The following is a 13,171-nucleotide window of genomic DNA, read 5'->3' on the forward strand; positions in this document are numbered from 1 at the left end:
GAGACATGGGGTATGCACCCTCTCCCTTTGTTTCTGTTCCACCCCCCCACTTTACGGTGTGACCCTGGTCTCAGGAATGAGACCAGGTCAACAGAGTTTGCCAAACAGGTGCCACACCTACTGTGGTGGCTCCCAGGTCACCTGAGGGGCTCTTACCAGAAGCACATTATTTTACGAGGAGAACAGGGTGAGAAGAAGCTGCAGCTACAGAGATGTGTCTAAGCGCCTGGCCGGGGGTCTCTCCAGGTTATCCTGATTCCCAAGTAGGCTTCTGAGCCTGGGTTGGCCTTTCGAGGGTATTTCGACATGCAGGCAGGTTGATTGAGCTTTTGACAGAGTCTTTCCACCAAGAGCATCATTTGAAAAATGGCAAAAGTCCAGGTAGGAATGTGTTCCATTAGTGCATTTCTAACGTAAGAAAACGAACGCGGACTTGACAATAATTCGAGAAATTTAATTTCTGTTGCTGTGAAGCACCAGAATCCTGCTTGAGAGGGTGCTGATGGTTTTATGAGTGTCTCATCGAGTTCAAGTCAGTGTGAGAAATAGCGCCTGCGATTAAGGAAAAGCTGTAATAGGAACTAAAACCCAATTCTCCAGAGACTGAAATTTTATGGCCGCCTGCCTTCGGGAAGGGTGTTAGCCTTGCTTATGGTGGGCCCATTAATCCCCTGTGGCCTTCTCTTCTCTCCAGGCTCCAAGGAACAGGGAGAGCCTGTGTGCAGGGAGGAGGCTGAGGGCTGGTGTCCACAGCGCCTTGTGTCTGGGCAGCCAGGTGTTTTACTGCTCTGGTTGGAAGGACCTAGAGAGCCAGGCAGGTGTTTCCCCAGAAGACTGCTGTCAGCCGGACTTGGCCTCAAGCCCACCTACTGTGTGCCAGGCACCGTGCTAGGCGCCAGGGCACCAAACAGCCCTGGGTTCACACTGCCGGACACGCGCCTAGTTAGTACACCGGGAAGGTCTGTCCTGTGCTAACCAAGCCATGATGGTGTCGACGGTGATTTCAATGCGACCTGTGCCACCTCATCCATGGGAAAACAAGGGGAAGCCACGGATAGCAGAAGGCCTGGCCCATAGGGAGGTAGATGTCCCAGGGTGTGAGGAACCCCCCACTGCCTTCCCCTCCCGTGATTCCCTACCAGCCAGCCCTCCAGGGCCAGCTCTTTTTTTTTTGTCTGTTTATTTATTTTGAGAGAGAGAGAGTGCACACGTGCACCCGCGCAAGTGGGGGAGGGGCAGAGAGAGAGAGAGAATCCGAAGCAGCCTCTATGCCCTGCGCAGAGCCTAACACAGGGCTCAATCTCATGACCCTGGGATTGTGACCTGAGCCAAAATCAAGGGTCAGACGCTCAACCGACTGAGCCACTCAGGCACCTGTCAGGTGCCAGTTCTTACAGCAGGGACATCATCTCTCTGTGGGTGCCTTTCCCCAGCTGTGCCAGATGAGCTCCCCCTGGGCCCCTCGGACCCACAGCCCAGCCCTCCTTCACTGCCTCCACGCACTCTGGGCACGGGGCAGATCTTGTTGCCTGGGCCCCCAGAAACCTTGGCAACCTTCCCAAAGAGTAGCCCTTGGGACCGCAGGTGGTGAGGCGTGTGGGAGCGGCAGAGCCACAGCCAGCAGCCGGAAAGATCCCTGGGCGGCCCCCGTGCAGGCCACTGCCCCGGAGGGCTCCTTCACTTCCCTCTCGTGTAACTCTTGGCTCCACAGAGCAGAGTGCAGGTCTGAGCGTAGCTGGGTCCCCTCCTGTACGCGTGTGCCCGGGCAGGAGTGGTAGGTGTGTGGTCACTGAACACCGACGAGAGCCAGCTCCACAAATTGCAGGCTGCCTGGTCCTCCTCTCGTCCCCATCACAATGTGAGGCTCAAGAGGACCATGGAGTCCCCTGTGCTGGGCCATGGCACTACTACCAACCTGTCCCCCCATAGCTCTCCCAGAGAAGCGCAGGGTCACGGACAGGCTGCAGCAGAATTCTGCTGATTCTGTCTCCACAATGTCGTCACCGTGCACCATGACGAGACTCCAGGGGGAGGCCGGGAAAGGGCAGAGGCAAGACGAGGCCCCCTCTGCATCTCTCTAGCAGTCATAGGGTATCGATCTGTCCAACACACATATGTCCTTTCTGTCGGGACATGTGTTCCCACCTCAGCACACCCAGCAACCGGTCCTGCGGTGGCCACAGGGTGCAGGCCTCGCGTGTCGGTCAGTCCTGTGACTGCGTGGTACTCCACCCACCTGGCCCCGGGGATCGCTTCGTGCAACAACCCAGGAGGCAAGTCTGACGATCACAGTTCTCTCCAATGCCTGTTTCCAGGCCTCTCGAGAAATATTGGGTCCCTTCCTCTGGGATCCCATGCACAGGGACACTGTGAGTGTGGGGCCACCACTGGGCATCTTGCAGCCAAATGGAGAGTGCCTTGTTGGGAACCCCAGATGTCTACTGCCTCCTCCATCTGCCTTAGATTTCCCAGTTATGAGAACCAAGACCACCCTCCTTTCTTTTTCCTGATAAATTTCAGCAGGATGGTGTCTTCCAATCTTCAACAAATACCTAAATGTCCATTTATGTTAAACTTTAAGTGGCACCTGGGTGTCTCAGTCGGTTAAGCGTCCGACTTTGGCTCAGGTCATGATCTCACGGTCCGTGAGTTCAAGCCCCACATCGGCCTCTGTGCTGACAGCTCAGAGCCTGGAGCCTGCTTTGGATTCTGTGTCTCCCTCTCTCTATGCTCCACCCCCGCTCACACCCTTTCTCTCTCTCTCAAAAATAATAAATATGCACTAAATAAATATATAAATAAAACCTCAAGATCCCAGAAACATTCCATAAGTTCATCTCTAGGGGCCGAGAGGGCAAGGGTCTCAGAATAGACAAATGGGATAGGCACCAGTGGGCACCATGGTGGTAACGTGGGAGGAGAATGGGGGGCGGGTCAGGGACTGTTCTGACTTCTGTGGTGGTGGAGGCTGTGGGCGGCTTTTGAGCAGGGCTATGACCTACCTTGTGCTCATGAGAACAGGGAAGATCTGGAGGGGTGAGCACACAGGAGGCTGTTGGCATCTGGGGTGGAGAGGAAGGCAAGGATTCAGGGGGCATCCTGAGGGAAGCCACTTTGGGCTTGGCAACCGTTCGTGTTACTTGTACCCCTGTGGGCACGTAGGCCAAGAGCAGAGGCAGATGGCCCTGGGGGGCAAGGAAGACACAGCTGGACAGCGCCTGGCAGAAGGGGGACGTCCACTTAGAACAATGTACTCAGCGCCCCAGACCTCAAAGCAAGATGGGTCCACAGAACCCTCCCAGCCCCAGCCCTCATTTTAGTGATGTCTGATCCGAGTCTGACTGACAGGAAGGGACCTGCCCAAGGCTACTTGGCATGTCACCAGCAGAGCCAGGCCTGAAGGCCAGATGTCCAGAGCCACAGTCCAGAATCTGCTCTGCTCACTCGAGCCGCAGCCCGTGATTGATGCCTCATTTTTCCCCCTGGGAAACGACCATGGGAGGTTGCTTAGCAGGGACGTGGGGCCTGCCCGGGGAGGGTGTGTTGAACAGTAAATAATTGGGAGTAAGGGCAGAAGGAGAGCTTCGGTTGCAATAAATCTTTTCAGAATTTTTAAACCAGTCAGGGAATATTGACATGAATTAAATCCAATAAAACATTCATTTAATTAAACTTTAAGTGATCCAAATATTTGCTGTTTGGTTAATATTTGTGTAGCTGACAGGAGCAGAATTATGATGGTTCTGTCAGTACTCACGCATTCTAATTTTGCATGAGCCTTTCCTACACAAAGTGCACATTTTCACACACACAAGTGATCAGCGAAATCACTCCGGAAGGATGCCGGAACCAATCATCCCAGCGGCCGTCCCACTTGGGGTTTTGCTTTTTGTTTGTTTGGTTTTAGCCCTGTGCTAAACTGTTTGACGTCTATGACTTTTGGGGGCGCCTGGGTGGCTCAGTCAGTTAAGCGTCCGACTCTTGGTTTTGGCTCAGATCATGATCTCACGGTTTTGTGGGTTCGAGCCCCACGTCGGGCTCTGCCTGTCAACATGAGGCCCACTTGGGATTCTCTCTCTCCCTGTCTCTCTGTCCCTCCCTTGTGCCGTCTCTGTCTCTCTCAAAACAAATAAATAAACTTTAAAAAAAAAATCTATGACTTTGGGGCCACGCGGAGGATCCTACATTGCACATAGGTCTTACATTCCAAATGAGACCCCAGCCAACCAGAATACCTCACCTCCCCATCCCCCCCTCCAGACTCTCCCTTTCCATCCACCCAGACAGTCCCCCCATCTTTTAAGGCAGCAGTTGTCAGGCCTCAGGGTACCACGGACACCCCAGGGGTGCTTGCTAAAACCAGAATGCCCACCTGCCAACAGAGAGTCTTGTCAGCCTGGGGTGGAGGGGCAGGAATCTGCGTTTCTATCATTTGCGCCCCAGATGTGATGCCGATGGTAGGGGGACCACATCTGGAGAAGAGGAGCCCTAAAGCCCAGGGCGGCCCCGCTTCCTCCAGGGGATGATGCCTGAGTGCCCAGTTCGTCTTTCCCTTGTAATTTGACTAGCATTCCAACATACAGAGAAGCTGTAGGTTCCTTTGGTAACATACCCAGCTTATTCGCAAGCCCCACCCACCGCCGTTGGGCAGGAAATAGAACCGAATGTTCAATGCATTGTAAGGCTTAGTCTGAGCGGGCCATTCTAATAGTCCACATTAAGTAATGCTCTAAGAAAAATGCCTCCGGCCTCCAGTCCCCAGCCGGCATCCTTAGCTGCTTCTGAACCCCAAGCTGACTTCTGACTGTGGACAGAAACATGCCGCTGTCCTAGGCCACCTTCGGTCCCCCCATGCAGACCCCCAATTGCCCTGTCTCAGGTTCTCTTGGCTGAGGTCAGCCCAGGTTCTCCTCATGGTCTGGGGTCTGATGTCCCCCCAGAACTTGGCCTCCAGCAGCCCCGCTGGCACTACGCACCCTTGGAGGTTCCAGGGACATTTCCTTAGGGCCTCAGTCTGGCAGTCCAGCACAATCTTCAGGCACAGAAGTACACAGCACCTTATGGCCCAGCCAGCATGTGGCCAGGAACCTTTGGACCTCTCCACACCACTAGAGAGCCAAAGGGGCTTTGGCAGCTAAACCGGGCTCTGGCTCTGTGCCGTATGTTGTGCTCACCCCGAGGTGGGGGGTAGAAAGGAGGAGGCTTTAGCCCCCTTCCAGAGCCCCCTCACCTACATGCCAACAGGCACACCCTTCTCACCAGCTCCCTATTCTCACAATGCCCTGGGACAAGGAGGGGACGTTCCATACCCCTTCCTGTTTCCACAGAGCCTTGTGGCCAGGGAGCTTCGCGGGTCACTCGATGAGGAGAGGTACCTCCTTCTACACTCAGGGCAACTCTGGGTTCTGAGTCCTGAGGGCCAGCACAGCGCAGAAAGAGTCAAACCATTGTAGCAAGTCTTCCCTCTCTCTCCCTCTCTCTGTCCCCTCTGAATCTCCAGAGCCTGGGTCTTGCTATAGAGTACGAGTGCCTTCTCTCTCCTGCCCTGAGCAATGAGCCTCATGACTCCAAGGTGGGAGGGCAGCAAACAGGACGTGATTTAAGAGGGGACTTGAAATGCATCACTTTAATGTTTGTAAAATATTATGCCGGTTGCATCTACATCAATCACTCGGTGCTTATCTTTCCCCGTGCGGCTCCTTCCCTGGGAGTCACATTTTTCCTGTGCATGGGTGTCCCCTCTCCACTGGCCTGTTGACTCCTTTCCTTCCCATTTCCATTTTCTCCATTTTTCATCCATCCATCCATCCATCCAACAAGCACTGATTAAGCACCTAGTGTATATCTTGTTCATCTTCATGGGCTCAGGGCCGGGCCACTGCTTGCTTGTGGCAGGGAAAGGGCTTTGCTACTCACGATCTACCCTGACTGCACTTGCTGTCGGTTCACCTGCTTTGCAGGACATCACACCTGTCTCGGGTTTCACTCCCACCGCCCCCACCTTCTCCTCCCCACACACATTGGCAAGAGGGCACTAGCACAGACATGCTGCCTGGTCACAGCTCAAAAGGGTCCCACCGAGTCAGCTCCCAGCTCTGTGCCTTGCTCCACACCTGGCAAAGGGCCCCAACATTTTTGCTGGCATCCCAGAATAAACACAGATGGCTCCCCAGAGCCAGCCAGCCTGCCTCCCTCAGCTCATGCCCCCTCTGGCTGCTGCCCCAAGTGCCCTGAGTTGTAGCTCTGGGGGAGCAGTAGGGAGGAGGCAGTCCTGTCAGTGGGCTGCTGACTCTCCCTCCAAGCCTGATCCCATTTTGGTATGTGAACAGCCTGAGTCTGATGAATTTTCTCATAAATCCTGAAAATTTCTAAAAGCCTGTGATTGCAAGCAAATATTTTAGGCCCTTCCCATTTGCCTAAAGAATGATCAGTCTTAATGCCAGTTATCAAGTATAAAATGGCACGATTAATAATTTGTACGGCCTGAAGTGCGCTTCGAAAAATTAAAGGCTACAGTGCATGGTTGCTGAACGGCAATCCAAATCCAAGTTCAAAGAATCCTCAGACAGAAACAAACCTTCAAAGGTCAGCCAGTTCGTTCCCCAGACTTCAGACACTGCAACCTTTAAATTGCCCCCAGATGGATGAGAAACCTGTCAGCTCAGCCAGCAGACCTTGACTGCACTAAGCAAGGCCCAGACTTCATGAGGCCCAGGAGCACAGAGCAGGGTGTCCGCGGCACATCTGGCTCTCTGGCCTCTGCGTGACAGCCCACGTTCTCGGCTCGGCTCAGCTCATAAATCCGTTGCCCAAATGGTTTCCTTGCACCAGCTATGGCTCCTGACTTCTTCTGATTCACAGAGCCCTTTGAACATTTCACAGAAGTCACAGCCTCTCTCCCACGAGGAGCGTCCATCTGTACACTTAGCACATTGTAGACAGTTTCCAGGGAGCCGCAAAGCCTCCCGGCCGCTGCCCTGCAGGAAATCCCTGTAACCATTGGCCTTTGAGTGAGAACTCCGCCCACTGGCTGTGCGTCTGATGACTTTCTCCTTTTCCCCTGCAGAGGTGGTTCAGCTTACCCTCGCCCCTGAGGATAGGGTCAGCGTGGCCACAGTGACCGTGGGGCTGAGCACGGTGCTGACCTGCGCCATCCGTGGAGACCTGCGACCACCCATCGTCTGGAAGCGCAATGGGCTTACCCTCAACTTCGTGGCCTTGGAAGACATCAATGTAAGTCTCTAGGCTCCGACCCTGAACGCAGACCCGCCCCAGGGACGTAACCTGCAAACTGCCTGTGGCAGTGGCACGGCCAGAGGGTTTCCTTAACGTCCCATGTTTGATGCCTTTCAAGCCTGTTGTCTGATAGCCAGAGGGACCAAAAAAATCCAAGTTGCACCATGCAGAGGATAGACTGCATGTTAACTGCAAGCCTGCTCGCCAGATCCACAATAGGAAAGGGGCGTACTGACTGGGGAGGCACGGTGGGCAGGGCGGGAGGCCTTGGTGCAGGCTGCAGCAGCGAAATTGGGCGGCAGGCGTGGGATTGGGAGGGGAGAGGTGCAGACTGCCTGAGGGAGCCCACCGCGAGGAAGGACCACGGGCCCACAGAGCAAGCACGTGGCCAGGGTGCGGGGAGGGCAATTGGCTGGAAGAGCCAGGAAAGACTGGAGACCTCACAGCTGAGCAGGATGCAGACGGTGGGGGCAAGAGGGAACGGGGATTCCCTCTGGAGGGCAGAGGTGAACCACCAGGCTGGGTTGGCTGGAGGGCAGGGACCCCATCAGGCCAGAGTGGCCTGCCCTGGGAGCCTCGTTGGCTGGATGCGGGTATGTGGATTTGATGAGGTGAGCAGAAGAGAGAGCAGCTGAGCACACACAGCCTACCGTGACCTGCAGGGATGCTTCTGTACTGTGAGGGCCCATGCACCTGGGCCGGGCTCCTGGTGTCACCCCCAAACCAGCCTCATGACTTTGAGCAACTTCTTACACCAATCCTATCTCTTAGAAAAACAGCCTTAGCAGCACCTCCCTTCCATTGGACGTGAAGAACAAAGGGAGTAATTCAAGTATTTTTATGGGCCCAGGTTTGGCCCCAGGAGTGAGGCGGCTTCCCAGAAGTTCACTGAGAAGACAGTGACGTCATCCATGGAGGGCACTGCCAGGACAGCTACAGTAACAGGAATACAAGTTTCAGGCAGAAGACGGGGCAGTCAGGACAGGCTCAGGACAGGGGAGCTGGCCCAGAATGGGATGCTTGGCCCAGAGAAGGAAGACCTTGTGGTCTTGAGTGGTGAGTTCTGGGTAACTTCGCTGAGGTGGTGAGGGAGGTACTAACGCAGCAGGAGCCAGGCTGGGCTGTGTGACCCCATGAGCTCAACAAGCACAAAGGGCCAGGGTGCTCCCCTAAAAGAGACCAGTTTGGACTGCTGAGATGGAACACCATTACGGCCATCCTAGTGGCCCCGAAACAGAGTGAGCCATCAAGGAAGCAGTGAGGTCCCCATTACCAGAGGCATGCAAACTTAAGCAAGACCGTGGTCAGCAATGCTAGTAGCCACACAAGGGCAGCTAAACCCCATGACCATGAAGATTCTTTGCAACTCTGAGACTGCTTTGTGGGGAGAGAGCCCAGCCTAAAATTCTGTAGAAACCAGGTTGGGACTCTGCTCTCACTAGGCCCTTTAGCTCCACCCTGAAGATCACGGGGAAGCAGATGGGCAGAGGGCCGGTCACCGTGGAGGTCCTGTCTTGGGCACAGCCTGGCATGGAACACCCTTCTCCCACTCTTGTCGTGTGGGGCAGGATTATTTCCTTGCAGCTTCCCCGCGGTGCTACCAACACCACCCTGCTGGGTGCTTGATAGACAGAGGCTGAGTGGGCAGAGTCCTTTGTCGTCCGAGCCTGAGATGCCCAGGCCTTGTCTGAGATCTTAGCAAGGAGAGGTACTGTCCTGTTTACAAAGATTTGGGGAGGGTGTGTTTTGGGGTTCACAGGTCTGTGTGTGCAAAATCTCTCAAGGCAGGGCATCAGCTTTAAACTGAGTTTGGCCAGTGGTGATTAATTCCAAAGTAGGACGGGCCTGCCTGTGTCTGTCTGAACATCCATGTGCATTACTTGATGATCTATTTAAAGACACCAGAAATAAAGGTGGAGGCAGAACTCCTCTTAATGCACTTGCCATCGGTTAATTAAATTACTTTGAGTGTTTTTCCCCTCCCTCGAACATGCCTCCAGCATCAACTCAATTGCATTTCTACTTTTCACAGTGAGGTTAGCAATTTGGGTTAATTGTGGGTGCAACTGGAGATTAATGGCCTCTTATTACCTCCCTGGAAACACTTGCTGCTTGTGGTCAAGTCAGCAGCCCACAAACAGGCAAGGCCCTGTGCTGCCCAGAAACCCCCACGGGAGGGTGCAGGGCACATCAGCCCCACAAGGATGCCCACCCGATGCATGCAGCCACACCACCACACACACACACACACACACACAAACACACACTTCCCTTCACCTCAGGAGGGAAGGGAGGCACAGGCCCTGCTAGTGAATAGCACAGGCACTAAGGTCAAAGGGACCCCAGTTTAAGCCTCAGCTCCACCACATACTAGTTGAGTGACCTTGGAAAGGTCACTTGACTTCTCAAAGCCTCAGTTTCTTCCTCTGTTAAATGGGGATAATTAATAGCTTCTGCCTCATAGGGTTATAGTGAGGATGAAAAGACACATGTGATGTGTTCATATGCAGCATCCCATACTAACTATGATCACTGTCCTTACCATTATTACTATCACTGATATTGCTACCATCGTTATTATTATTGCTGCTGCTGCTGCCAAACAACATTCTCAGCACCTTGCAGCCCGAGTCCCCGATGTCAGCCCACGGTAGCCCAATGAGTCTCCCCAGGCAGGGAGATACGACCCTGAGGTGTCCACATCAGCCTGGGACACAGTGACATTTGCCTCCAGTACATCCGGAGCAGCCCTGGGTGAGCTGTTGAACTTCTCTGAGCCTGTGGAGAAATGAGGATGACAGTGTCCGCCTGAGATGGGCATTTTCAGGCTGAACGTATGTGTGAAGTGCCTAGCCCGGTGCCCGGCACACAGCAGGTGTTCATAAGTGGCAGCCCCACCTGGAGACAGTGATGACAGCAGCCGTCCGAGGAAATCAAGCCAGGGATGGATAGAGCCAGGGCATCAGGATTCACGGGGCATTTTTAAAGCAAGAACTGGTCAGGGAAGAACACACTGGGGGTAGGCGGGTGGGGCTGGGCAGCCCCGTTGGAACAAAGATTGGGGATTGAGGTGTTCTAGAGTTCTCAGCCTGTGGCATGCCCACACCCACCCCCGTCCACTGCAGCCAGAGATGAAACGCCATCGCCGGCTGTAATTAGCGCCTGGCACGGAGCACCGCACCTGCGAAACCCAAGGCAGGCAGATGAGAGAGCTCCGAGGGGTGTGGGCCTCCTTTCTTTGTCATTTGTACGAGACATCTTGATTGGCAACAAAATATTAATCACTTTTTCACTACTCTCTTAATGAGAACCTTTCATGGGCAACAAAATATTAATTTGTCTTGTCTTATCTGTTAAGAATTCTGTTAATGAATTCAGTCACAGAGCTATTACAGAATGCCATCCTAATGACACATGTAATTAAACTTTTCTGACTTGCAAACATCAAGGATGCCTCGAGCATCAGAATAATATTTGATCAGAAAGTAAATGTACCCCTTAGCCTGGAGCCAAGTGAGAAGGAGCCTCTCGGATTCCCCCGTGAGCACTGTCACTGTCAGGAGCACTCACGAGTCACCCGATGTGTATGGCCGTCCAGATGGCGTACGTGGGGAATCATCCCCTGGATTCACTAAGCGCTGGCGATTCGCAAGCCCTGTACCAGGGTGTAGAGCAAGGACACTCTCCGCAGCCTCCAGGGGGACGCTGTATCCACAAGCACAGAATTACAACACAGCATGGCCCGTTCTATATTAGGAGGAGGGGGCCAGTTCTGGGGGCCCGAGGAAGGAGAATTTCTGGCTTCAGGGGGCAGGGATAAGCAAGGGAGAGGTCTAAAGTGGCAGGATGGGGCCAGAACCTGACAGGTTTGGAATATTAACATAAAGGATCATGGCCTGTGGGAACAACAGGTTTTTACTCGGGTATTGACATGGTCAGACGTCTGTCCTGCAGCAGACCTGAGCCCCTTCTGGCCTCAGACTACATAGGCAACCAAGGAGGACCCCCAATACATCGGACCCAGAAACAATAGGAGCCCACTGGCTGGGGTCGGGGAGGGGTCTTCCTCCTCGGTAACCTCCCTAGGGGAGCAGCACCCCTGGCTGTGCAGGGCTCCCGGCTAAGCGCCGTCCCCTCTACTTCTCAAGGCTGCCGGAAGGTCAGCATGGACCTGGTGCACCCCCTGGCCCTGCCTGAGCCACCCCTTTGCAGGAGGCCTCAGCTTCACTGCAGCCCAGGGCATGAGGGATCCTGTCTCAGCTGCACCTGGCAAAACAACCTCCCCACCACCCCGCCTCCGAGGAGAGGGCAGCACAGGGACCAAGGGCGCAAAGTCCCCAAAGACGGGCAGCAGCACCAGGAATTCTGCTGCACCTCCAGGCAAGGGGGCCTCTGGCTTATGCCTCCTCCTGCTTGTCAGATGAGAAATCATTAGTTTCTATTGAAGCGCATATTCCCTAGAGCTAACGAAAAACCACCTGAAATTTACTTCCTGGCCAACCGCTGGTTTGTGTAGTAAGGCAGCTGTGAGTCCCGGTGCCTTCAGACCTGGCCCTGTGGTCTCCCACCTGGGTCCCAACCCTCAAGGATCCATGGCCCACTGCCCCACCTCAGCAGCACCAGGGACTTGAGGGTGGGTCCAGGCACAGCAGCTCTGCCTGTCCTGGCTTTGGGCCCCAGCTTGAACTCCGAGCTGCCGTCCAGGAGTGTGCCCATGCTGCTGTGATAGAGGACAAGCCCTCATCCCACAGGCTCTTCCAGTGTGAGCCTGTGGTCAGCCCACCCTGGCCTGTCGCCCTGCTCTGCCCAGGTAACACATAGTCACATAGGGGAAGGGCACTCCCTTAGTCCGGCGCTGTACCCTGAGCCCACAGGGGAAGCTTGTCCTCAAGCAGTAAGATGCCTGTCACGGCAGCTATCCAAACAGACGGGACCAACGAGGCGCGTGTGGTCATACAGTCCTGTGATACGACAGGGATCTGTGGGTCATGGGAATCCCACAGAGAAGCCAGGGCCACCCCTGACCACACCTAGCCCCTGGCTTTTGCACCTGGGCCACAGAGCCTAGGCCATCCCCAGTGAGCCAACCCCCAGCCCCCGTCTCCTCAGGGCTCACCGCCAGGCTCTGGGGGCCCATCTCAGAGGCATATCCATGCACTCCCTCCCCCACCCTGACCTCCATCCTAGGTATTCTGGGGGTGGAGAGGGAAAGGCTGACTCACTTTCTGCAAGAACTGAATGTGCAAAGCCATTCCGGGCCTCGGCCTTCTTCCCAGACTGTGCAGCAAATCACTCAGCATGAAGTGAAGTGAATGTCCCCAAAGCTAGTCTGCACGTCCTGCCTCAACAGTGTCACCTGCCCTCCCCTCATAACTGTCTTCCTCCCTGTCCCTTATGATACTGAGGGACAGGAGACCTGCCCGTGAGGGGAGCAGAAGCAGGAAGATGACATCAGCAAAGTCACACTGCTGAATCCTTCCTAGGGTCAGTGCTGGAGTCCTAACCCGTTTCCAGGGAGACCCAGGTTTAATGCCGGCCCTTTCACAAGTATGGTTTCATTGACTCTTCGCCCCAAGTCCATGAAGGAAATGGGGTGAAGCAACTCACAGGGCTCTGCACTTGCAGGGCCGGAAGTCAGCCTTGCTCTGGGGACACAACACCCAGCACCCAGCCTTGCCAAGGCCTCCCTCTGGGGCTGGATGGCCCTGCCTCCTGTCCAGCAGTACCCACTGTGGTGCCCAGGGCCCCAGCGGCATGAGTCCATCCTAAATGTGAGCCCACATGCACGACACTGCAGGGTTTCATTAGCCCACTGGGCTCTGCCCCAGCAAGAGCAGGGGCTGGAAGGCTCTGAGTGCGGCACGCGGAACTGCTTGGTCAGGAGACTCTCAGGAGGAGCAAACATGTTTCTCTTGTATTCAGCTTTTTAAAAAGC

General features: G+C 54.7%; 1 protein-coding gene across 5 annotated transcripts in view; it reads left to right on the forward strand.

Annotated features, from left to right (window-relative positions):
- FSTL4 (follistatin like 4) overlaps positions 1–13,171 on the forward strand; it is a 585,475-nt gene that overhangs the window by 513,775 nt on the left and 58,529 nt on the right. For all 5 annotated transcript variants that reach the window (XM_060636146.3, XM_060636145.3, XM_060636149.3 and 2 more), the window contains exon 7: positions 7,067–7,233. In XM_060636146.3, the coding sequence (XP_060492129.1) occupies positions 7,067–7,233 (167 nt within the window). The remainder of the gene's footprint in view (positions 1–7,066; positions 7,234–13,171) is intronic.

The sequence above is a fragment of the Panthera onca genome, chromosome A1 (genome assembly GCF_046562875.1).
Source record: "Panthera onca isolate mPanOnc1 chromosome A1, mPanOnc1 haplotype 2, whole genome shotgun sequence".
NCBI lineage: Eukaryota > Metazoa > Chordata > Mammalia > Carnivora > Felidae > Panthera > Panthera onca.